Source organism: Manacus vitellinus, unplaced genomic scaffold (genome assembly GCF_001715985.3).
Source record: "Manacus vitellinus isolate BGI_N305 unplaced genomic scaffold, ASM171598v3 scaffold_3_pilon, whole genome shotgun sequence".
Taxonomy (NCBI): Eukaryota; Metazoa; Chordata; class Aves; order Passeriformes; family Pipridae; genus Manacus; species Manacus vitellinus.
The window spans coordinates 35483212-35509249 of record NW_021940535.1 but is presented as its reverse complement, the minus strand read 5'-3'; the positions used below and the strand labels follow the sequence as shown (position 1 = coordinate 35509249).

At 39.6% G+C, this 26038-nt stretch overlaps 2 protein-coding genes across 3 annotated transcripts in view; one reads left to right on the top strand and one right to left on the bottom strand.

Moving 5' to 3' along the window:
• Nucleotides 1-3919, bottom strand: part of STAM (signal transducing adaptor molecule) — a 34199-nt gene extending 30280 nt beyond the window's left edge. Inside the window, exon 1 of the mRNA XM_018075612.2 lies at nucleotides 3805-3919. Coding sequence (XP_017931101.2) covers nucleotides 3805-3844 — 40 coding nt within the window. The 5' untranslated portion in view covers nucleotides 3845-3919. The remainder of the gene's footprint in view (nucleotides 1-3804) is intronic.
• An 8597-nt stretch (nucleotides 3920-12516) lies between these two features.
• On the top strand, nucleotides 12517-25317 carry HACD1 (3-hydroxyacyl-CoA dehydratase 1). 2 transcript variants are annotated; one of them, XM_029961718.1, is made up of 7 exons: nucleotides 12517-12763; nucleotides 16892-17009; nucleotides 17909-17927; nucleotides 18015-18097; nucleotides 20754-20875; nucleotides 23435-23613; nucleotides 25106-25317. In XM_029961718.1, exons 1-7 carry the CDS (start codon nucleotides 12642-12644, stop codon nucleotides 25186-25188), a joined length of 726 nt encoding a protein of 241 aa, XP_029817578.1. In that variant the 5' UTR covers nucleotides 12517-12641; the 3' UTR covers nucleotides 25189-25317. The 2 variants fall into 2 exon arrangements, with proteins under 2 accessions (XP_029817578.1, XP_029817577.1); XM_029961717.1 differs by having other exon boundaries at nucleotides 12521-12763; nucleotides 18009-18097.
• The last annotated feature ends 721 nt before the right edge of the window (nucleotides 25318-26038 follow it).

The window sequence follows — 26038 nt, the reverse complement described above, 5'->3', positions numbered from 1 at the left end:
AACTAAGGGGAGAAATCTAAAGAATAATGAGTTTAAGTAGCAAGAGGATTTTATTTCAAGAAATTGCACAGTGGGAATCATGGTCAAACCATTTCTTACATTCTAATAACATCAAACTATAGGCTGGTCATATGTACGATCACATGTAATTCATGCATATTAAAAATATCTGAAGATTTGTAAGCATAACATTATCAACAACTGCTATAGTTAACAAAACATGGGAAAAATGATTGCAAGTCACATCAGCTTGACAGTTCTACTACATTACTAAACTACCCACTTAATTTCCTATCACTATAAATAGTAAGCCTGAATTTCTTCCCACTCCTGTGCTACCTCAAACCATTACACTGAGAACTACACTAACATCCAAAGCAAATGCAAGTACTTTCATCCTTTACTGTGTGTAAATTCATACAAAAACACATGTTTTTTAAACACCTCCTCTTAAGATCATGTGTGATTTTTACGACAACTCACACCAGAACATGCATTTATTGCAGCTTATAAAACTTCAGAAATAATAAGCTTACAGCAGGGAGTAAATGTTCTTCCAGTTCTCTTCTTACTATGTAAATTAGGTTTACAATGCTTGACATCGTGTTAGAATAAAGTATGCACCACATTACGTCCAGACTTACAGATTTTATTCTTGAGATAAGATCTAAATGATACTTCAGAACAACTTTAGCAGTAAGTTCTTCACCAAAACTATCCTAAGCTATATTAGTAACTAGCTATATTACTAATTAGCCTGTCATGACAGATTAGTAGAGAGTCTTTTGGTTCTTAAAGCACTTTTTCACCATTATTCTGCCTGCATCAAACTTACAGACAAATCTGCATTTCTCAGGAATAACTTTATAATTAAGGTTTTGAAATATGGCAGAAACAGATGACCCATGGACCTAATAAGAACACCAGAAACAGATGACCCATGGACCTAATAAGAACACCATTAATTCTAACCCCTTAAATGGAGGATTAGAGTTTCTTAATTATACTCTCAGCAGGCCCAGTGTCTTGAAGATTTTTTCTTCTGTTAAATGCCAATATTATGTTCCTTACTTGGACACACTGTCAAAGGTTCCCTGACTTCGTTGTGAAAACCCACACCAACTTGTGTCACCACTGATTAGTATCCTTTCCTGTTGAAATATTTCTAAATATGGTAAAAAGAAGGTTCAGAAAAGGAAAACTATTTGGGCTTCACCCAGAGATTTGCACTCTTTGACAATGACAATAGCTTACCTCCTCAAATACACGGGTAGCTTAAAGCATTCTTTAATATTATTAATTTAACAGCAGCCTTAAACAACATTCTTTTGCCAACCAGACCTAAAAAAAAAAAGAGGTGCACCCCTCAAAATCTCTGCACAAGGTTGACTCTAAACAGTAAGCTGGATGACCAGCTTCCATAGTAGCAACACGCTAACAGGACTAGCCAAATGCTGCTAACTGGCCAGGCAAACTGAAAAAAATTCTCCTGAACTTAAGCGATACTTATGCTCCTCAAAACAATGGAAAACAACTTAGTTCCAGATATGTTCTCTGCAATCCATCATCCTAAATGGTTCCAAAATAATATCCAACTGTTCTACAATATTGAGCAGCTGTCCAGTAGACAAGAATGCACAGCTATCACAGCAGTACTATCAACTACACCAATGTCTGAATTCATATGAAATTAAGAATAGCTTCTGACTGCTTTTCTGCTTCAGGAATCTGATTTTCAATAGAAAACTTTCTTGCTGGACAAGAACAAAAGCAGAGCACTCAATTTTCACTCTGAGAAAAGAATTGAAAAATAACACTACGGCTTGACAACTTTTGGAAGTTTCCTGACAACATGAGAGCTTACTCTACAGATGATGTTATCTTGTGAAGCCTGCCAAAAAATTCATCCAGATAATAGCACATTCCCAAGGGCCCTCGGAGAAGAAGAGCCTAGGGACACTTTCTGGGAAATTCAGCATTCCCATCTCCCTGGCACAAATCCCGTTAAGTGATGGATAAAGGTACCAGGCTCCTGAAAGTAGGCTGTCACCAACTGAACAGCCTGCTGCTCAAATTAGCCTATTGCCCACTGTCTGCTTTTCCAAGAACAATTTGGGATTGAGTGGTTATTTCCCTCTCCTCATACACTTAACAGAATAACCTTTTTGAAAATACACTTAACAGAATAACCTTTTTGAAAAATATTAACTGGTGGTCGTATTAGGCAAGCACAGTAGGTAAGGTGTTGGCATCCTCTGCACACAGAAAACAGGAAATAAACCACTGAAGTAGCCGCTGAGTGCTACTGCCCTGCATTTTGAGACTCACAGTGCTGACAAGCACATCCACTGGACAGAGCTCTAGAGAAGTCCATTCAAGCAGCCTGAGCTTCCCTGCCAGCCAGCAGCCTTAGGAAGTAAAAAAAGTGAACATCTGCCAGAACCTGAGCCTATCACTTTTTAATCTTATTAGTTCAAATCATTCTCACAGACATTATCACCAATGTTTCAATCCTCTAATGGTCCATGGAAAACTGGCAAGCAGTACAATCTCTTCCTCACTTTCAACTGCCAAATTGCATTAGAACAGCAGAACAATTAGGAAGAATTATTTACCGCTTTCCAAAATAACTCAGTCAACTCTGCTACCAACAAAATCATTAACTGAAGTGCAGGTTAAAAGTGTTCTTAACAGTTCAAAATGAGAAGAGCAAGCTATGCCTTATTAAGATGCAACAGACAAAGAATTTCTGAGAACATACATACATACATACATACATAATTCATGTCACAGTAATTTGTTTATGCACTAATCCTTTCCCCTGAAAAGACACATACTTTTCAGACAGTTTTGAGGTTTTTGTTTGTTTTCTTTAAGAGCTGGAAGAACTAAATCTGAGCCAAGACTTCTAAGTTGGCTAAATCTTAAGAAACAATGTATCGATGTAGTTGAAAGTTACAAAGAAATTGGTTTCAAGAAACTTATAGAGTGTTACACTGCTGTAAGAAAATAATGCGGAGGCGGGTGGGGGAAGTGGGATGCTTAGCCACATTACCTGATTCCCCAGACAAAACTTTTATCACTCAAAGTGAAACAGATGTCAGCAGCAGGTTGAAGACAAACCATATTACACAATCACAAATCAGACATACAAAACTAATTTTTAACTGCCTATACGTCATTTTACCTTCAGTTTGGACACATCAGCATTAAGCACAATTTTTGTCAAGTAAAAGCCAGACATTTCTTCTTCATCTAGTCTGGTCTGGGAAGAAGCAATTTGGGCATGACACCTGATCACAGATCGTCAAGTTCTACTTGAAAGAAAAAAAGAAAGCTCCCACAGGAATACACTTTAAAGCACCAAATACAAAACGCTTTGACGATTTTCTCATGCCTGTCTGTGAAGCAACTGTAGACGGTGCTTTCTACTGTTCATCCTTTCAGGAACACTCCAGCGCGGACCTTTCTCACTACTTGTTTTGCTGTGCTGGGCCGGCCGGCCCGCCCCCCACGGGCACCCCGCGCTCGCCCCCAGCCCCAAGGCCGGCAGGGCCCGCAGGAGCCCCGCGCTGTCACCGCCAGGCCGCCGCCCCGCCGGCCCCACCGGGAGGCGGCCCCGGCCCGGCCGCACCGTGACCGACAAGTTCCCGGCCGGGCGGCGCCGCCGATCCCGGTTCCGGTTCCCGGCTCCCGGCGGGGCGCCAGCGAGCCCAGCGGCGGCGGGCCGGGGGAGCGGGGCCGGCGCGCCCGCGGGGTTCCTTGGTGGAAAGGCCGGGCCGGGGCGCCGCGGGAAGCACTTACCCACATCCTGGTCGAAGGGGTTGGTGGCGAAGAGCGGCATCGCGGGCCGGGGGCGCGGGGCGGCCGCCCTCCCGGCAGCGCGGCGGCAGCGGACAGAGAGGGAGGCGGCGGCGACGGCTCCTCCTCCAGCCCCGGGCACCTCCGCCACACCTCCTCCAGCGCCGGGCACCGCCTCCCGCACAGCACGCCGGGAAGCGGGGCTGGAAGCGAGGCTGGAAGCGGGCTGAAGCGGGGCTGGAAGCGGGGCTGGAAGCGGGGCTGGAAGCGGGGCTGGAAGCGGGGCTGGAAGCGGGGCTGGAAGCGGGGCTGGACCGGGCACCCGGCGTTCCGCGGGGTCTGCGACGAGCGGGCTCCACACCGGCCCCACCAGCCCAGGCCTGGCATCTTAGGGCCGGCACGGCGACCCTAGACGGGCTTTATATTATTTAGATCTGCGGAGCTCTTTCGTGCCTCCCTAGTTAGGAGGCCAGTTGGGTTTGTGTCCAGACGCGTCTGCTCCCTATAGAAAATTTTTGGAGCTTCCTTATATGTTGGGCTGACTTGAATCTTTTCGTTGCTAATGCTATCATGCTTGCGACGTGGGTATCCTGACGGCAAAGGTTCAGGCTCGCAGCTTTGACAGCATCTTTCACAGCATGGCATGGGACTCTCACCGCTTCTCCGCGGTTACATCCCTTGGAGATCAGTAGCTGTCAGGTGGTCACAGGGTCTGGAATATCCTGTGGTTGCACAGTCCTATCTTGCTGCTCCACTTCGTAAGACTAGGTTACTGGCTTCTATAGGGTGTGTCCCACGTTAACAATGTGACTCATAGGATAAGACACGTTCTGCCTATTCCTGCTGTCACAGAAAAGTCATTATCCTTAAGGCCTTTTAGCACTGTTCGATTGCTATGAACTAGTTGCATTGCAAATTAAGTAAAACTGGGCTCATCTATACACTTGCGGGAAGAGTCAGACACAGAGCAATGAGGGCACATCACGAGAGTGCAAACAAGAAATGAAAAAGGTACTACTACTGTTTGAAGAGCAGAAACACTAGTTGCAATCAATAGCACTAACCATGCTCAATAATGTGATTGCTTGCATTAGGCAGACTTCTGACAAATCAAATGAAAACTGCACACCAAGCCTTTTCCCAAAGGGATTTACAATCACTAGGCCCTTTGTTATTTTACTGAATTTTTTTTCTGAGATCTCTAGTTCTGCTTCTTTACCTATCCACAACAACTCTTCTCAGTAGGTGATGCAGGTCAGCATTGATCTACAGCTTAGAACTGACTACTTGTAAGGAATAGCATGTTTTCTTTGGATTCTGCCTCAATTTGACGACATCTGCTAGATATTCTCAGAGGATGCTTTGCCTCCTCACCATTCACATCCCTCATTATGTTCACGAAAGACATATGGTAGATGTTCTCTGAGCCTTTTTTATCCCCTCCTTTTTCCTCTCTTCATTCTGATGGGTTTCAAAAGGAATTGTAAGAATTCTTTCAAAACAAGCAGAGCTTTTATGCAGTAGTCCTGCAGGAAGAGCAAACACAAGTCATGGGGAACTGGGGTTTTAGACTGTCTTCAGCTTGAAGGGATTCCAACCCAACTTTACTTCCCAACACCCTACTCAACATTTTGAAAAAGGTGATCTATACTCAGGGACCATCTAAAAGCTCTGTGGTCTTTGCTCATATTTTAATTCTGTAATGATTTTTTTTTACTGTTGAACACAATGTGAAGTACAAGAGTCCTTTGAAAACTCCACAGTATATTGTATCTCTATCTTTTCTCTGTCTCATGGCTTTAGTATTTTTCCATGGCACAGCAATGGGTAGTGGTTAGAGCACTTTTCCGCAAAGTGTGGGGTTTGCCCTCTCAGGCACAAATGGCTACAGAAACTAGCTTTTCTGCCTTATGTGTGAGTAGTATAATGACCATGCTATTAAAAACAGGTGCGTTAATCTTCCTTTATTGGATGTAGTTCAAAATGTTTGTATTATTTCCTACTGCTGCCCAAGTTAGCTATCTAAAAGTAAGGATCCTAGTTCAAAGGTACAGTCTCAAATTGCATCTAATTTCAGGGTATCCGCAGCTGATAGAGAATGTAGCAACACTGCACTCCCTGTGCCCACAACTATGTGCTGCCACCACATATCTCGTATTAGATTTGGAATTTGATCCATTTCATTTGTGGCTGCACAATTAGCTGATCCAGACAAAAACTACCTCACTGCAGCAAATTCCCTGTTGGATCATGTCATGCCTCTGACTCACCTTGGAATTAGATCAGGCAAGTGAAGAGGTGGGAAGGCACGGCTAGGGACAGTACTTCAGCAGGCTGGGTGAGGAAAAACAGGCATGTCCAGGGGATAATTCATCCGCTCTATTTCAGACCTCATTCCAAAAAATGGCCTCTGCAACAATGACTATTGATTTCACAAAGGAGGTTATTTATCCAACAGTTCTCTGACATAGGGCTTGCCTTTAGAAAGTCTTATAGCAAGTTTTAAGTAGGGTATTTTCTAAAAATATGTGCTACTTGTGTCCAAAGTAAACAGTCTCAGATGACTGGTATGGACATTTCTTCTTTCTTTGCACACTCCTTTTTTTTTCCTGGATTTTAAAGATGTGACATACTTCTAAATTTGCTTTAATAAGTGTTTTATTTCTGTTGTTTGTTTATATAATTTATTACTTTTTTTTTAACTTATGACAAGAGTTTATCCATAGAAAGATAAGTTCTGGATTCTGATAATATACAATGATTCATTTCCCTATATTCTTCTGGTAGGAAAGGATACTTAGGAACAGCAGCTTGTAAATTACAATCTGCTAGGGAAGTTCTAACATATTTTACAATCACTCAACTGACATACATCTGCATTAGATAAGCATTTTCTTAAGAGGAAGGCAAAAACATTGTGGCTGTGGAGGTCTACTGCCGTTCTAGTTTATTGGAGCAGTATTTTACTTGTCATACCCATTTATTTTAGCACATACTAGTTTTATAGTTGCTGCATTGTAAAGATAAGGTGTATAATGCCAGGAAAAAGTCAGGCCAGTACACTTTTAGCAAGAAGACAGATATGAAGAACAATAGTTATCTCATGACAACCAGTGACCTTTATTTTAACTGCATTTTCATTATAGTCTACTGTGTACATTGCTTTTGGAACTGCAAGCTGTGAAGAAATGATAATCAAAGGAAAAGAGAAAGGTACAGAATAGAGAAAGTGCCAGCAGTCCATTTAATCCCAGCTTTTGTCTTTGACTGGGCAAGTACAAGACGTTTTGGATGGCACGCAAGATGCTGTAATGCATAACAATACAATGATATGACTAAGACAAAATTTATCCCAGTCACAGAGCACATGGTCTAAGTACTGGACTACAATGATTTACTTCCTATCTATAATCTTATTGTACGTCCTAATTTTTTTTTAATATATTCCTCAATCTCTCTGAATTCAAAGCAGTACTTGCAAACCAACTCATATGAAGTAATAGTTCATATGCTTACACTGTAGTTTTGTTAAATGATTTTGGATAACAAGCTCACTGAATTCAAACACAAAATGTGTTCATACCATCTGCTTTTGTAAGCTTATAGTGATGTACCGTGATAAATCTGTAAGAGGCAGATCATCTGTAAGCTGCTGACTGCTGGGATCTCTGGGTGCCTGGGCTTCCCTGGCTGGAGCATCACTGTGTGCCAGCCTCCTGACACTGCCGTAGGGAACCACTTGTCCTAGTGCTTTTTTTGGCACAAACACCTGTTCTCAGTGTGGCCAAACTGACTACACCCAATATGGTCACTTTTTCTTGCTGATAACTCAGACCAGTTTTCAACCAATGATGAGGTTAAAATTAATCTTTTTGTTCTCCACCACTCTTTGAAGAAGGAAATAGAAATACTTCCACTGACCATAATGGGCATTAGATTGGAACACTACTCACTTGATAAAGAGCCCTTTTTAACTCAAGTCCTTGAAATAAAACTAAATAACAAGCTTAGATTGTATGTGCTCTGAAACCAATAAAGGAAGCAGTCTCCTCTGTAGAGTTTGTAGTGCTCACGCAAGCAAGCCACCATTGAAATATACTGAAAACCAGAAGGTATTTTTAGAATTATTGAAGTGTGTTTTGTGAAACCCTGTAAAAAATTTGCCTGGTATCTGTTGTCAAGGTAGCAAACCTTCTTTATTTAAGAAAAATATTACTTTCATTGTGTAATATAGGGAAGGGAATTTAAGAATATGCTTATGCTAGCAGTAAATTTTCAACATGTATTTTATTTAACTCACATGAACAGTACCACTGAAGTGAATGGTACTAACTTAAGTTTTGAGCATTTTATATATACACACAATTAGAACATTAGAGTGGAGTTAGCCTCCTGATACAGCCAGTCTGCAGTGTGCAAAGGTGCCAACTGCACAGATCACAGTCTGTGGGATGGGCCTATACATAAATCTTACCAAGCCCAGCAATGCAATGAAACATCAGGATAGTTCAACAGTGCTACAGTCTAAAATATCCCATAAAGAAATTAATAGTTTTACAGAATTCAATTTGTCTATTATAGCAAAAAGTACATTGAGTTTGGATAAACTGAAAACTCAGATAAACCGAAAACTCAGATAAACCAAACTCAAATGAGCAGGATACTCATCTTCCTTTAACAGATGTTTGTTCTTCAATGTTGCAGTTGAACATGTTCAACTGTTATAGTTAGGATTAAATAGAACAATACACAGGGGCATCTCAGACTCATGCTTTTCAAAACATTAAATATATCAATGGTTTTCAGATATATAGAATCAATAGTTTTCATAAAAAGCCTTTGAACCAGAATTTTTGTATTTTTATAGCAGAAAGAGAAACTTCCACTTCCACCTGTGTTCATGACACTTGTTTTCCTTTGCTGACTACTTAGCTGCACAGTCAGAGGCTTAACACGAATCATTTATTTTCCAGTAGCAGTGCACAACTCCAGCTGCTTCAGATGTGCCAAATGCAAACACAGCTTCTAGTTCTTCCCACAAGATTTATGCAATACATTCTACACCACATCTTTTGAAGGCATCTTCTGTCAAATTCCTAGAGTAGTAAATAAAATAATAGATAGACACATCTGGATGAATGCACAAAAAGATATGTAGACATTCTGTTGTTCGACATAGCTAAATTCTGTTTATTTGATTTATTCTTGAATACCTCACTGATTACTACATACCATAAACCTAAAATAGTGTGCAAGTACCATATGTAAGTCTGTTGTCTAAACACATTCTTGTAGTGTGTTGGGAGCATTAAGTGAATACAGGGCAAAAGGACAAGCAGAATTTAAGTTGTTTATTTTTTTTAACAAATTCTCCTTCCTCAGGTTTTTAACTCATTGCCTGGCATTTAACTACTCTGAAGTATAAAGGTAATCTCATGATTCTGCACGGCTCATACCAAATAATTCTTGTGGTGTTTCATAGTAGATGACCTTCCTCTGTGATACTGGAGCTGAAAAGTCATTATATTATTTTCAGAGCACTAAATTTTTTCATTTCATAGAAGTGTTCCCATATTGAATAGATAAGTTTTGTAACAAAAAAAAAATTGTAAAGCACTTCATGAGAAAATAATCTCATAAAAGCATCACTTTGTATTTCTGGAAATAGATGGGAAATAAAACCCATCCAGCTTTATAACGTACTGAATATCTACATGTGCAGTACAAATCTAGAAGATAAATATATATTGACAATATCAGTCATGAAGAAGACCAGAAAAAACACTCATTTTTGTAATAACAGTATAACTATGTTGAGTGAATAGCTGGGAAAAACTGCCTGGGAAGGTGGAGAATGAATATGAAACACAATGATGCTCTCACCTACAGCACAAAAGACCTTGATCTGACCATCTTAAAATTTATTGGGAAGGTTGATTTCACACTGTACTGGAATAAGAGCAAAGTTGAACTCAATTGTTAAGTCAGTCTAAATTGATTTTAAAAGCTGATTTAGATAATGCAATTAATGTACAAGCCTATTCAGTTCCATTTATTACATTTTTGTATGTAAACAAAATCTGTTTTATGAATAATTTTGAGATTTTTTTATGGGGTCAAAAGGTGCTAACCGAAGTTGAATTATTAATGAAATAATTTTGCCACTATATGCTTTGAAAATAGCTGGCACTTTATCAAATTTAAATAAGGGATTCAGAAAATACAGACTAGTAAACCACAAATATATAAATATAATTGACAGAAATCATAATTAAAAGAACAAGAATAGGAAACTTATGAAAAGGAAATTACATTTCAACTATTTATTGCTGTTCCTGGAACATGTAATTACAAAAACAAATCTGAAAAAATAGTATTAACACAACAAACACATTTTGAAAATGCTGCTGAAAAATTATCACACAGGAACTACCAAGGATAGGAAGTAGTTACAGAGTAAGGAACAAAATATCTCCATGGATCACAACATGGAAAACAGAAGAAAAAGGGCAAGTTTATTATAGCAAAATGGAAGCAGTAAGATGTTTATGAAAGTTCTGTAATAAGTTTAGTGCTTAATACATTAATAAGCGGTCAGGAAACATAAGCAAATGCGGGATGGCAAAACTTTCAAATGGCACAAAATAGTTAGTTTATTCAAATCCAAAAGGATTATGGAGATATCCAGAAAGTCCTCATCAGTTGAGTAAATGGGTAGTGTGATAGCAAGAGAAATTGTAAGCTCATAAATAGTAACCACAATATTTAAGTAAAAACACTGAGATACTTATCCTAACCAGTAAGTTCTTAGTTGACTAAATCAACTCTAGGCAAACCTGGCCATCCTTATAGATAGTGCGTGCATCCAAAAATCAATACATTTGAACAAATAAATAGGGGAAGGAAAGGAATACAGAATTCTAATGAGAAAGTATCAAACGTTACTTGTCAAATTTCAAAAGATTCTGTGCAAAAGCATGGAAAACATCCAAGGAGGGATTTAAAAATGGAAAATGTTTACTTCAGAAAGCAAATCAGATTTGTTCCCTCAAATCTGCTGTGGAAAATTTTCAAGAGAAAAAAAAAGGGAAAGGATAGCTAAAAGTAGTAAGAAATAAAAGCTAATATTAAAAATTGCGATCAGGTCACACCTGTCTCCATGTATCATAATTTAAAATGAGAAAGTCTTCATCAGTTAATGAAGTCATAAATTGACAGAATCAAATGAGACAAAAACCACTTTGCTCATAGTACGTGGTTAATTTGTTATGCCCATTTTAACACTACGTTCTCAAAGCTAAGAATTAAAAAGATTTGAAAAGAGAAGTGAAATTTGAGCAGAGAAAAGGTGTAAATAAGATAGTAGGAATATCCAGAATAAAAATAGTAAATATAGAAAATATTTTGGAAAACTACAGTTTAAACCAACTTATAACTGTTACACTGAGATGAAACGTAGGCTTGGATTATCCCATATTGGCAAAATGGGAGTTAGGTCATTCAATCCTGTGTGTAAAATCTTTTGTCTCTTTTTTTTAACCACAGGATTCTCAAACTGGGTTATATTTATAATTTGAACACGAAAAGCATCTGTATATTTATAATAATGGTACCTACTGTAATCTTACTCTCATATACAATGTGCTGTTTTGCCAACTATTCATTTTGCACACACATATATTTGCTGTTGCCAGTGGATATGTATTTTGAGGCTGAAAGATGAAGATCTGCTTGTGCGCTTTGGTGAGGAGAGGGAGGCAGTTTTTGCATGGCCCATATTTTATTGAAGGCCCTCAAACTGAGACCATCTAGATGTTTTCAACATTGAGATAACCTACTCTGTCCTAAAGTAGAGAGACTCAGACTCTTGAAATTCTTTAGGACTGATCAAGTAGCATTTCAAAAATATCCTGACCCAGTTTTGGAATTCTTCTGTGTGTATATGCCTGTGTTTGTGGTGTTTGGGCTGAGTTGGCCATGGTCACCATGAGTAGCTGTGGAAATGAGGAGCCTGTGGCTACATGTACACTGCCTCAAGTAGCGAACGGCATCCCCAGGCTAGCACAGACTGAGACAGGTGTCATGATAGCAGGTGCAACCCACACCTTTGAAGGGTCATGTCACATCAGCTTAGCTCAGGCTGAGGCTGTCCCCCTTCCAGAGACAGTCCCAGCAAGGCTCCCTGTGCTGGCTTAGCTTCCCTGTGTGTGTGCACAGAGAGCAGAGTTACAGGACAACATGCATATTCAAATGTCATCCTTCAGTCTGCCAGCTGGGTGCTCTTCAGGCCCTTGGAAGAAATTTCCCCCTTCTCAGGTGTGGGCCTCAGTGTTCCTCATGTTCCGAGGATGATATTTATGGAAATCTACCAGACTGGGAGACGTTCTCTCCCCGAGGTCACCGTGGCAGGTAACCCTGTTTGGCCTCTGAGATGGGGACCTTGGGCATATTCCCACCACTCTGCCTCTGAGCAGACTCCCAGATGTTCAACCACAGACACACGTTTCTGTGGTTCCATGAACTGCACTATTTTCTGTCACTTTTGCTGGGGTGGGCTATGCCCGCTGCTGCTGCCTGACGGTGGGCGGCGAGGCCGGGTACCATCCCACAAGGAGCTCCCTCCCGATGGAGGATCGTCCCGCCCCCGCCGGGTCTGTCTGGCCCGGGGAGCCACACGGGGCGGAGGGAGGAGCGCGCAGGGCCATGTGAGCAGCTGGCGGCGGCAGCGGCCTCGGGGAAGACAGATGGGGTGAGAGACAGCGCGGGTCCGGCTGTCAGCGGCCGAGCCCCGCCGCGGAGGGAGCCCCTCCTCCCGCCGTGCGCTCCCGGCCGGGGCAACCATGGCGTCCAGCGAGGAGGACGGAGGTGGTAACGGCGCGGTGGAGGAGAAGGGCAAGAAACGGAAGCTGGGCGCCCTGGCCACAGCCTGGCTCATCTTCTACAACGTCGCCATGACCGCGGGGTGAGCGGCGCGGGCGGCAGCTCGGCGGCTCCCGCGGGCGCGCGACGGCGGGGCCGGGGCAGCGCGGCGGGGGCGCGGCGGGGCCGCGGGGGGCTGCGGGGCGGGAGAGCCGGGAGCGGTGGGAAGCCGCGGGACCGGGCTATCCTGGCCCGGGCCGGGCATTGCCTTAATTACGGTGCAGCGCTGCCGGCCGCCGCGCCCGCCGCGAGGTTAAGTAATAGCCGGCACGGCGAATGCCGGGCGGCGACTGACGCGTTCCTCGGCCAGCAGCCGAGCCGCCGCCGCCCCGCGCCGGCCGCCGCTCCGGATGGGGAGGCGAAAGCGCCCCTCGGTGCCGCCGGGAGCTTCACGCCCCGGGGTCCCCTGCGGGGCAGCGCGTTCGGGTCCGTGGGCCCCGGCTCTGGGCAAGCAAAGCCCACCCCAGCTCCCGGAGGGGAGAGCGTGGCCCGCAGAACCGGCGGTCATTGGTGATGAGCGGGGACGGGTGGAGGGGAAAGCGTTGCAGTAACCTAGGGGGTTCGTTTGAGCTTGTGCTCTGTGCTGTGAGGCTTTACTCTAAGGATAGTGGAACCGATCATAAGAACACTCAGATTTATGTTATTAGTGCTTGAAGCACCTATTTCCGCTTAATGAAAATTTGCCCTGTTCACTAATTATTGGGGGAAAATACCTCCAACCTTTTAATTTCCACATGCTTAAAAGAAAGCTAGGAATTAACCATTTTATAACTTCCAGAGTGATATTCATCAGGAGAACAGTTTTACTGTGGTTACCAGTGAGTGAATTCTCTGTCCTTTGAATGCCATAAAGCAAAACTGACATGCTGTAGTTGAAGCAGTTCAAGTACTGATGGAGAAAGCCAGGAATATGATCCTAATGGCTTTCTTCTCTCTATCATCCGTGAATCATGAGTAGGTATTTAAGTCTGTTCATATATTGCTGCAACACCTTTTGAAAAGTGTTTTTACTGAAAGTAATTTTTTTCTAACTGGCAGGTTACTGTTACCTCATTGAACTCCCAGACTTGTGCTCCATGTGTGAATTTGCTAATGAACACTGACTCTTGCCACAGACTTTTATATGTCTCTAAAAGATTATCGAACTATATTAGTTTTGACCTTAGGTGCTGCTTCAGTATCTCCCACTTCCTTCTCTCCCATCTGCCATTCTTATCAAAAAGGATTAAGACATGCAAAATTGGATATTTTATGTGGAAATGGAGAAAAAAAAAGAGAGGAACAAATTCTTATAATCTTTTTTGGGTACAATTTAAGAGAAAAAATAAACATATGAAATAGAGCAATACTTAACAGGGGAACTACACAGGATAAATAAGTAGCTAGAACAGCATATTGGTCCAGTTATCCAGACAGTGCAATATAGCAAAGTGTTTCTAGAGTTTTAACAAACTAATGCATAACTGCATGTTAACAACCATTATAATAAAGAAAACTTGCAGCTTATCTTCCTTTCTAACACAGGTTTAAGGGACTAAAATGACAGATGAATACCCAGTTTTACTGAAGCCCCAACTGGAAATGCTGCCTTTATTATAGGAAGTGTTTTCCATTTCCTTGTGATTTGCAATACTCAGTCAAAGCCACTGACAACTAAATAAATCCAGCTACAGAAATTCATGTCCACATAAAAATTTATTTAAGAAAAATGTATTTGCAGTCTTCGCTTCTGAGTGTAGTCCAAGATTACTTCCCTCTGCAATGCTTTGGTTATGGAACAAGATACAGAGAATGTCTTGTTAGATTAGATGTATTATGACTTCTCAGTCTAGGGCTAGGACAGAGCTGTTGCTGTCACCATTCATGCTGCCAGCTGGATGTAAACTCACTGTCACCCTCCTCTTGTAAAACACATCCCTGTAAAACAGGACAGCTTTACTGTGGAGAACTACAAGTGATATTTCGGTAATTCCGCATTTCCACAATGGTGGGAGACCACCTGAAATAAATCCACTCATATTTAAAATCCGTTATAAAATCTAAGTGACACTTGCAGGGGAAAGTTTTGGAACTCTGGCAGATCGGATTCATGGGCTTAAAGTAGAAGGGATCAACAAGGGGAATCATTCCTACCATGTGTGGAAGTCTGACTAACTATGTGAGTTTGAAATGCTGTCATGAAATGCTGGGATGGGCCATGCCAAGTGACTGCATAGCAGTAGCCACCTTGCGTAAGAGTTGTTGAGGGGCTGATACTGAAGTACGTGCCATCCGAGGTGAACAGGGACCTGTCATGATCCGTGCGACACTCACGCTGTTACAGCACAATGGATCTGACCAAAAGATTGGTATTTCCTGATACCCTGTTTCCAATATTAACCAATACCTTATGCTTAGGGAGGAGTATAGGAGCAGTAGATGAGTTAAATATTTATCCAAATGTTTGTGTAAATATTTCTCTGAATGTTTATGCACTCTCTGAATCTACCTCTGAGTTTTTCTCAGACCCCTCTGCTTTGTTGCTTGGGCCCTTCCTTAGCCAGAACTCGTGTCGCTGTACAGTGTGCTTGCTATGGCCTATGGAGAATGAAAGAACTCAGTATTTTTTCCCAGTATCATCAGATGAGAAGTTAAACTAAAATTGTTATAATTTTGGGGGTTTATTTTTACCTCTCAAAATAGCCATCCATAGCTCTGGTTATGTCTGTGTCTATATTAAAGAATTTTTGTACTTTCTTAGTCTTTGTGGATTGAAACCTGAAGTTTTGAATCATCTTGCTAGTATGATGTCTTTATAAATGTGGTATAGCTCTGAAAGGTTGAGAGAGTTGAGGTTGTCCAGTGTGGAGAGGAGAAGGCTCCGGGATGACATTATTGCAACCTTTTGGTACCTGAAGGGAGCCCACAAGAAAGCTGGAGAGGGACTTTTCACAAGGACCTGTAGTGATAGGACAAGGGGGAATGGCTTTAAACTGAAAGAAGGCGAGTTTATATTATATATTAGGAAGAAATTCTTTACTGTGAGGGTGGTGAGACACTTGCATACGTTGCCCAAAGAACCTGTGTTTGCCCCATCCCTGGAAGTATCCAAGGCCAGGTTGGATGGAGCTCTGAGCAACCTGGTCTAGGGGAAGGTGTCCCTGCCCATGGCAGGAGAGTTGGAAGTAAATGATCTTTAAAGTCCTTTCCAACATAACATTCTATGATTCTGTGATAAAGGAACGTATAGTACACTCTTCTGAAAATCTTAATTATATAAATATGGATTTATTTTGTGGAAGGAACTGCACATGCCTTGGGTTATTGTACAGAGTCTGGGCTGACGGTGGGGATCAACCAACCACAGTTTAGAAGTTTACTTTTCTTTAATCTCAATTTCCATTCAATTTAAATTTTGTATCAAATTCTAGTATGATTAAAAGATACTGTTACTCTCTTTCTTTTACATTGGAAGGGTTATTAGTTGGTATAATTGTTCAGCTTCCCCCCCCCAAAAAAAATAAAAGTAATCTAACATCCTCAAGTGTGCTAGTTAAATATACCTGCCTCTGGAAGCCAGGAGCATAGAACACCCATCTTTCAGCACTTTGCCACCTGATTTTTAAAGATCACTTCTCAAAACTATTGAAAACATAATACTAATGGTAACTTCAGTTGGACAATCACAAACAGAAGCATTCAGATCACTAGTCAGTCCTGAAATCAATGAGTTGAGGGGCTGTGAAAAGTGTAAAACTGATGGGCATAGGTTCTGTTCCTTTACTCATTCAAACCTGCAACCCAAACAGTGGCTTCAGTGCCAAGTTCATCGTGTGTTTTCAAATAACAGTAATTAATGGTAGAGATGCATGAGGATTTAATAGTAAAAATATGGAGTCCCTGCTAGTGAAAAGTCTGATGGATTGGTGGTTTGGGGGGTTCCCTCAATTCAAGTCAATCCTCTGAAGGTAGCAAGTCATTCTCCATCCTTTTCCAAGTAAAGAGATAAGAGTGTAATGTTTACATAACATTATAATATTTATGTCTAAAGATATTTTTGATAATCAAAGAACACTGACAGGTGAAGAAGCAAAGATATTCTGTAAAGAAAAATACTCTACTAAATTATTTACGATGGATGGATATTTTTAGAATTCTAATTTGAAATGTATCCATTCTCTTTCTTTTGTAGGTGGCTGGTATTAGGTATTGCCATGGTGCGGTTTTATATACAGAAAGGAACACATAGAGGCTTATTCAGAAGCGTTCAAAAGACGCTTAAATTTTTCCAGACATTTGCTTTGCTTGAGGTAAATTTTAAACATTAGTTTGCTTTACTGAATACTGCATATCATAGGCAAAACACATTTTTATCCTGAATTTAAAATCAAAGTATTATATTAGTACTAGAAGTCCTTTCAAATTTATTATTTCATAAAGGAGTTTTATTATTTAATGAAGGAGGGGCAAGGTGATTACTTGAAACAAGTGGGCACATTTTTTTCAACCTTGATTCTAGTATTTCTTTAAATCAGACAGTGCCTGGGAACAGCTTCGATTTGAGAGTCTTGAATGAAAAAGGCAAAAATTCAAATGCATTTCAGCCATCAGATCAACCCTCTAGTGTTGTAGGTATTTCACCACCATCTCCAGAGATTATAGCTTACCTATTACTCCTTATACTGGACTTACTATCCTTTGTGCCTTTCCTGCTTCTGCTTGTTTCCGGATCGGATTCATGTACATCTATGGAAGGAAGCTGTTGGGTTTATTGAGCACTTGCAGTTCTTTCCCAGGCACAACAAAGGGTTAACTTTTTTCCTCAATCTGCCACAAAGTCTCTAGTTCAAACCATTAAAATCATGTCACCAGCTGTATATAGTAAAATTCTGACCTGTAAAATTCTTCTTTGAATAAGGTAATGGAAGGGAAATTTGCTAGTTGAAAATAAAGTGCTTTGTAAATATCTAAATGTCTAATATATACAATTAGTTTTGAAAATAAATATCTTTCATGTGCTTGCACAGCTGAAATCCTGAGCCCGTTGTTGCCAGGGCTCTGCCATGAATTTCTTTTCTGTTAGTTGGAGACAAAAGACCCTTCCCTTCAGAATTAAGCCTAGGTTTATATTAATATCAGAAGGCCATGCTTATAGTGTAGCTAGTAACATGCTGCACATCTGTAACCTCTAACTTATTTTTATTTACAGGTAGTCCACTGTGCAGTTGGTGAGTTCTTTGTTTTAGTTTCTCCTATAACTAGTTAAAACATGAATTGTGGAACAGAGATAACATGTTTCTCTTTTTAAGGAATAGTTCGCACATCTGTGCTTGTGACTGGGGTCCAAGTGAGTTCAAGAATCTTCATGGTGTGGTTCATTGCACATAGTATAAAACAGGTATGTGTGTAAACAAGTTATGTTTTGATTGTTTTTAAGGAGAAGCTATTAATACAGTTCTCATTTCACAAGGAAGACCAATTTAAAAATTAATGATATTCCTTAATGAGTATACTTACATACTCGAGTGCAGTCTTGGAAGTTGGGGGTTAAAAAATGGAATTTATGTGCTTCTTCCCAGGAAACTGAGTCTGGGTCTTGCCTGTGAATCAGCAGTGTCTTTGGCATTGTGCTGGCTGTGTTCTGCCTAGGAGAGATCAATGACTACTGCTGTTATTTAGCAGCAAATCTACCACAGTGTTACCAGTTCCATTTCAAAAACTTTAATTAGCACTTGCTGAATTAATATAAATAAAACGTAAATTTGTGTATTTAAATTGATGTCTCATATTGAATTTACCTCGATAAACATGGTTGTGATTTTGCAGTTTATTTTAGGAACTATCTGAGAATTTAAATGTTATGGTAGTATTAACATTTGATGACATGCGTAAATGCACATCCAGCATGCCACAGTGGCACTTGTGGTCCTATATAAATGACTATAGTTTGTTTGCCTGGCTGTAGGTGGCTATTGTAAGGCTAGTGATTTGTTAGCAGAATGAAAGAAGGAGACTGCTTACAGCTCCTAGGTCGGACATTCGGGTCAGTTTCTGAGGTCTGCTTTCTGCGAAAGGCATGTAAGAATTAAGTGAAGGATTTTGTGCTCCTGAATTTCTTTAGAACTTGAAAAGCTGAGCCATTGAACTGTCTCACCAGCAGATGGCATAGGCCTTTCTGCAAATGGGTTATCCTAGCACCTGCCTCAGTTACCAAATCTCTTTGTTTCAGTTCACAGAGGACTCATTTTCTACACTGCATCTTTTTCTTTACTGTTGCTTTTCTTAACATGGAATAGGCTTTTCATAGTTGTTGTTGTTTTTTTTGGTAAGCTAAGTGTTTTCATATTTTCCTTAAGGGAAAATGTCTCAAAGATTAAAAAGGTTTTTTATATTGAATGTTTACACAGAAGCTGGACTTACCACTGCATTTTGCCATTTTTTATTATCTATAGTGGACTAAATCTTTAGCATATCCAGTAATTTCTTTTATTTCCTTTATCTACAGTACAGTAGGTCAAACTGTGTCCAAGAAAAAATACATGTGAATGTATGTCTGATTGTATTTCATGCTGTTATTGCTTAGCAGGCATGAACGTTCAGGGTCACTTTAGATGGTGAGAGGCATGTCAGTGATAATAGCCAGACCCAGATCTCTCCACTTGACTGGAGATTTGCAAGGCAATAGATAGAAATTCTCTGCATACTTATTTAAAAGCTCTTCAGCTTGGATTTAGCACTGTGACATGAATCCAAGTTTGGGTTATCAGTGTTTGTCTCTAATTGCGTGAGGCAAAGAACAGCCTAATTCTGTCTTTACTTTTGCTTCTCAGTTTGGATGTCTTTGCATTTCAGTTGTTCCTGTTTTGTTTGTGATTTTTTTTGTTCGTTATTTTTATATCCCAGTTTTTTCTATGATGTTGGTGAGATCCACTAAAAGTGCACCTTCTTTGACTGACACGTTGAGGGGGTGATTTTATGAGCACTTACCATTCTTCTTGACTTTTGACAGAGTTGTGGATTTTCAGCACCTTGGAGATAATAGTAAGCCTTGTCACCGTGTTGCATTTTTTTTTAAAAAAATCGTTTCCCTTTTTTGTAATTTTAACAAAACTTGAGTTATTTCACAGACATCCCTGGAGCTTTTCAGCCTTCAGGCATGGAAGTATATTACAAAATTCCTCCCTCTTAAAGAAAAGAAAATTACTTGTGTGTAATTCTTCTTCTCAGAAGGTAGTGTTTGTAATAGATCCCTGGGAGCCTTCTCTGTATTTGGGGACTTTTGTTTATTTGTTCACTCAAGAGTGAAAAAGAGCCGATGTTTTGAAATAGCAGAGATGTGCTACCTACTGATGAGGCAGTTTAATGACTCAGAACTTAAGTCTTAAACAGGATTGTTGAGTGGGTTTACCCAAAGCTCCTGATCTACCAACTACTCTTCATTTAATGAGCCATCTGTGCTCCACCTACTTAACTATCTTAGAGCTCCCTGAAGTCTGCCAAACTTGATCTTCTGTGACCAAGTTCCAGTTAGCAGATTATACAAAGCAATTCCTTTTGTCTAAAGTTTCATGGAGATGTGCATTATACAGTGAGGAGGAAGCAAGATAAAAAGTAAGAGAAAGTCTAGGAGACAGAGTAGTGAAATGCAGGATGGTTAAAAACTCATTATGGAAAGAACATATCTTCTGTAGCATTGTTTTGTTCTTGCTGTTTTAAGGAGTAAGAAAATAAACAAGTAAGTCAACCACAAATAAAAGAGAGGGGCCGTTAGTGTAGTGAAAATGCAAGTAGAGAACAAAGGGAAGGAATAAGCATAATTATAGAGGTTTATATTTGATATTTGCTTAAAGGATAAAGACTGCTCAGTTTGCAAAATGTCTGTATGTTAGTACACACATATGATGGATTTACTGTACATATCACTTTTATGACAAAATCTTCTTTCTTTATAAGATGTTAGTTCTGTTCCATGTATCTTAAAGAGAAGTCTGTTGCATTTGCACAGAAAAGAGGCTTAAGGATGAAGAAAATGTTGGTTCTTTGTACTTCCGCAGATCCAGAATGAGGAGAGCGTTATTCTTTTTCTGGTGGTATGGACTGTGACAGAGATTACTCGATATTCCTTCTACACATTCAACCTGCTCAACCATTTGCCATACTTCATTAAATGGGCCAGGTGGAGATGTCTTGCACTTCAGTCTCTCATGGTTCTGTGCATGGTAGTTTCTCGCATGCTGAGCTAACACTCAGGAGAGCAGAGTTTGGAGCTTTCGCTATGTGTCAGCAAAGTGCAAGTTGGTTGCTTTCTGTACTTGGCATCATTGTTGCTTGGTTTTAAATGTTAAAAGTATTTTAGCTGAGATTTTTGGGGTCTGATTTATTCATTGCTTTCCATATCTCACAGTTTGAGCTCTGCTTTCACTTACTCTTAAATTTTTTTCTTTATCTTTGGAGTCCTCTTTTAACTTAAATATGACTCTTTAAGATGCTTTTGAATACTGTGCCCAAAATTAAGCACCTGTACTAGTCTTTGTGGATGTCAGTTCTTTGAAAATATGGGCATTGTTGTCACTCAGTCTGTGTGCGTATTGTTACTTTATATGAAGTTCTGCTTTATCAGAGCTTTTGTAAGATTATATCCATGTAGTGAAGTTAAGTATTGACTTAGTTTAGCCCACATAAAAAGTGTATTCCATATGAAAACTATTTGGATTTTGAAGCATACTTAGGGTTGGCCATTAGATCACATATATTATGGAGACTGCCTGTTTATCAGAAGACTGGAAGACTATTCTCTGTATTCATTATTTTAAAAATACATGTAAGACAGGATGTTAAAAGGAAAATATCTAACCTACGTTCAGTGCAGGTGACTCTTATTTAAAAGAGTTTGTTATTTTCCTTCATTTTTGTTTTATAGATAATTCAATTTTGATGCTTCTAATATACTTCTTTGGTGTGTCTGATATTTATGTCCATTCCTATAATATGTTTCCTATAATATTTTTGCTAGTACCTAAGATGATAGACTTGGTTACGTTTAAGCATTAAATGGCAAACTTAAAAATAATCAGGTTGGCTGTCATTAATAGCTTTTTATGTAGGCTTCAGAAAGAAATGTGCATCCATTGACAGATATACTTTTTGCCGTCAGTGTGTCTTGAATGACAAGATTTTGTTTCCTTAATATAGACAATAGAGAAAATCGACATTCTAACAGCAGAGTTATGTGGTGAAATATATTATAAACAAAACACTTGAAAATATGTTATCTTTTCATAGAGTCCAAAATATCCCGTCAAGATTTATGGATAAACAAACAGCACAACTGGACATAAATTCAGTACTCCAAGAGAGCTGGAATTTCTGATCTTTAGCTTATAATTGTAAAAGATTCTCCTGTCTGTTGTTAATGGAATTGGTATGCTTCAAATTTTAGTTCAGAATTGTTGGGGTTTTTTTAACTGCGTAGAGACACACTGTGTGTAAATCATTGCCTCAGTTCCTTCTAATACCTCCTCTAATCTATAGTGTTCCCAGTGGTGCCAAGCAATAGGGCAAGAGGCAATGGACAGGAACTGATGCACAGGAAGTTCCACCTGAATATGCCGAGGAACTTCTTTACTGTGAAGGTGACTGAGCACTGCAACAGGTTGCCCAGAGAGGTTGTGGAGTGTCCCTCACTGGAGATATGCAAGAACTGTCTGGACACAATCCTGTGCCACGTGCTCTGGGATGATCCTGCTTGAGCAGGAAGGTTGGACCAGATGATCCGCTATGGTCCCCTCTAACTTGACCCATTCTGTGATTTTGTGATTTCCCTAATCTGTAGTCTGACTGCAAGTCCTCTAAGCCCATTTACTTCTAGGAGGGTTTCATGTTTAGTCGCTGCTGTTTTGGATCTCGTCTCTTTTGGTCAGGGAGTGCACACTGTGCCTTTCTCTCTGTGCCACAGCTGTCATTGCTGTTCCCTGCGTGAACTGGAGAATTTTTCCTTAGAAGAACCTGCATATCCATGGTGCACCGTGTGTAAGGACAGCACAAAGCCTTTTGATTACAGTTTTTCATTTTGTCACTGCCTATGTGGCCTGTGGCATTCAAACCACATTTTCTTTAAACTGAATGCTTCGTCTTTGATTTGAACATCTTCTTCTCACTTTAAAATCGATCTGATAAGTTTCTGGCACTGCCATTTTCTTTTATTTTTTTATTCCAATTTCCATTAGTGGTAAATGTAGTATTATTTGAATTTCCCATGTGGTAGCAAGTAAAACAGACTGATGTTTCTCAATGTTTTCATTATCTTCAAATAAATTATAATACATACAGTTGACTAAGTGTGCATGCTCTGTGATGAAAATATGTAAGATCATCTGAATTTGGGATTCAGTCCTGATCTGAATCCTGTCAATAACAACAGGAGCCAAGATCAGTACATGTAAAAAAAAATCAGTATCGGAGACTACAAGTTTGAGGAATGTTTTATTATAAAGACATACAAACACTCTGATACTTCACTGTTCTTAAATAAAAGCACTGAGGAATGCATGCTCTGTAAATCTAAGCAACTCTCTCCAAAGTAAATGTAACTGGTGTTCTGTGCCAAGTCAGGATGTGATCTTTGATTTTGGTGCAAGATCTACTGTAATACATTGCTGTGCCACTAATAATAACAAGAGAAAGTTTTAAATTTGGGGAGTGTTTCTCACTAAGTTTTTTTTACTTTTTAATGCAGATACAACTTTTTTATCATTTTGTATCCTGCTGGAGTTGCAGGTGAACTGCTAACCATATATGCTGCTTTACCCTATGTGAAGAAAACAGGAATGTTTTCACTGAGACTTCCCAACAAATATAATGTCTCCTTCGACTACTATTACTTCCTTATTATTGTCATGTTCTCCTATGTGCCATGTAAGTATTATTTAACTGCAGAAACGTTTTAACATAATAATCAGTCATCAGCAATGCTGGAAGCACTGCCTGTAGTAAAATTAGCTGAACATTTTCTACTGTAAAAGCCTGCTTTTTCTTGTTCCAAGCTTTGCTGTGCTTTAATTGGTTAGACTGAAATTTTCTGTCCTGTTATCTGTCTCAGAACATAAGCTGTCATAAATTTTAGTGAAAATGCTAAAAACATTTCTAAGACTTGTACAAAGTAAAAAAACTTTTTGCTTACATGCAGAAATGTCTGTAACTGTGTCACTGAGACTTCCTAGTGCCTCGGCCACTTTGAAGCAATGGCTTAAAAATGGTCCTGCAAATTGTTCCAGAGATTTGCTGTGTTGTTATTGCTACTAATGCTCATTTACCTCTGAAAAATCACAATTCTAGCATGCTTGGGAAAAATTTGAAACGATATTCTCCAAGATTTCATTTTTACAGAAATCAGCCCTTCCTTCCCTGCCTCCAGACCTCTCAGAACATCTTTAGTCCCTGGTTTAATCAGTTTGTCCTTGTGCTTAATGGATACCAGAAGCCACAGATCAATTGGCTGAACTAAGCTAAGGGTAGAGAGACTATCTGTCTTTCAGTGTTATTTCCACAGGTATCCTAAGCAGTGAAGACGAGGAGAAAGCAACCTGATTCAGATACACTGCCACAAATGGGGCTAGATCAAACTAGGGATATGTAATATTTTAGATAACATTACTAACAGAATATATAATAGAATATTTTGAAGAATCTGTACATTGAGGTTAGAAACAAGGTAGCAGGTTAGAGAGAGAAATAGAGAAAGAGGAAAACTGAAGTTAAAAGGTCCGTGATTTGCATTCATAAAGGGAGAAAGAGACCTTAAGCATGGACTTTCATAATATGTACATACACTGAAATTTTTTGTCACAGGAAATCATGAAGGCCAACAAGTGAGATTGATGTGTGTAAAAAATGTCCTAAGCTGTCATAACTTATTAATGGTTTTACAGCTGTTTATATAACTTAATGTTTAAGGAATAAATCTAGTTTTCTAACCATTAAGTATAAGAATCAAATCCGTCAGCAGGACAGTAATATAATAGATGACAGAGGGCCAGGAGAAAGGGATCTTCTCACTTGAGACTTGAACAAGTAGGTTAAATTTGTATCCTCAAAGTCTTAATTCAAACATGCTTACCTTAGCACAGATTTGAAGGCTTCAGGCACTGCCAGAATGTGATTAAGTCCTGTTTCTAGAAAGAAAGTGTTGAAGCAAAATTCCTTGAACACAGGGTATATATTCAGGGGACCTTGTCTGACTTTTGAGTAATTGTTTTGTAATTCACTGCAATGTTAATGACTTGTTATTATTTACCTTAACCAACTGCAACACTGTGTGCCATAATTTTTACTCATTCTGCAAAATTGTGTTTTATATGATCTATTAAATTTTGTCATCTAATTTGCTTTCTTTTATGCTTTTATCAAGTATTTCCACAACTCTACTTCCACATGCTGCGGCAGAGAAGAAGGGTGCTTCATGGAGAAGTGATTGTGGAAAAGGACGATTGAATCAAGATGTGTAACTATGGTGCTTTTAGTGGAAAACAAAAAAGAGGGTAAAACCTCAATATTTCCTGTGCTTTTTCTGAGTCCAAGTTTTAAAACATGGAACAAGAATAAACAACTGTGCATAAAATAGCATGGATTCTATTATTTTTACAACTGATATATTTTCAGACCTATCTTTTCATCCTCGGTTTCGCTTTGGTTTTTAATTGTCTAATTCTTCAAACAAATTATTTTCTTATTTTCACAAATAGTTTTCTTGGTTTCACAAATAGCTTTAAGAATTGGAATAGTTGGCTACTGTGCCCTCTGTTCAGAAAGTTGTGTTATAACCTGTAGTCATCATCAAGAACAGAAGGAGAGTTGATAGGTTGTACTGAAAGTGAGTCTTCTGGAAAACAGCAGAGTGTAAATTGGGTAATTGTGTTTTTCGTAGTCTAGGTGGCTTGAATGTTATTTAAGCTTTTTATTAAATAATACCTTTCCTGTTATAAGTACTGTAGCACGTTGTTGAACAATCTTTGAATTACAGTAGGACTTTGGATAGCAGCAAGGTCCTTGATTGTCAGTGCAAATTTGGATCTCCCTGTATTTTCATTTGTAATTTACAGATAAGTAGAATAACAGATATCAAATTAAGTGTTTAAAAGTTTGTGCTGAGGAGTAGACTTGATGTGCCTACCTTTCTCTGATCAGTGGCTGGAATGGGACTCATTTGCAGAGAAAGTCTGACTAGCATTGTGTTTGCTATTCTACACTTAAATTATGTATGCAGAAAAATCTCAGTTTTGCATTTAGAAACTGTAGCTATAGTGAGATATTTGACTTCTTATAAATAGCTCTGTGGGATAAA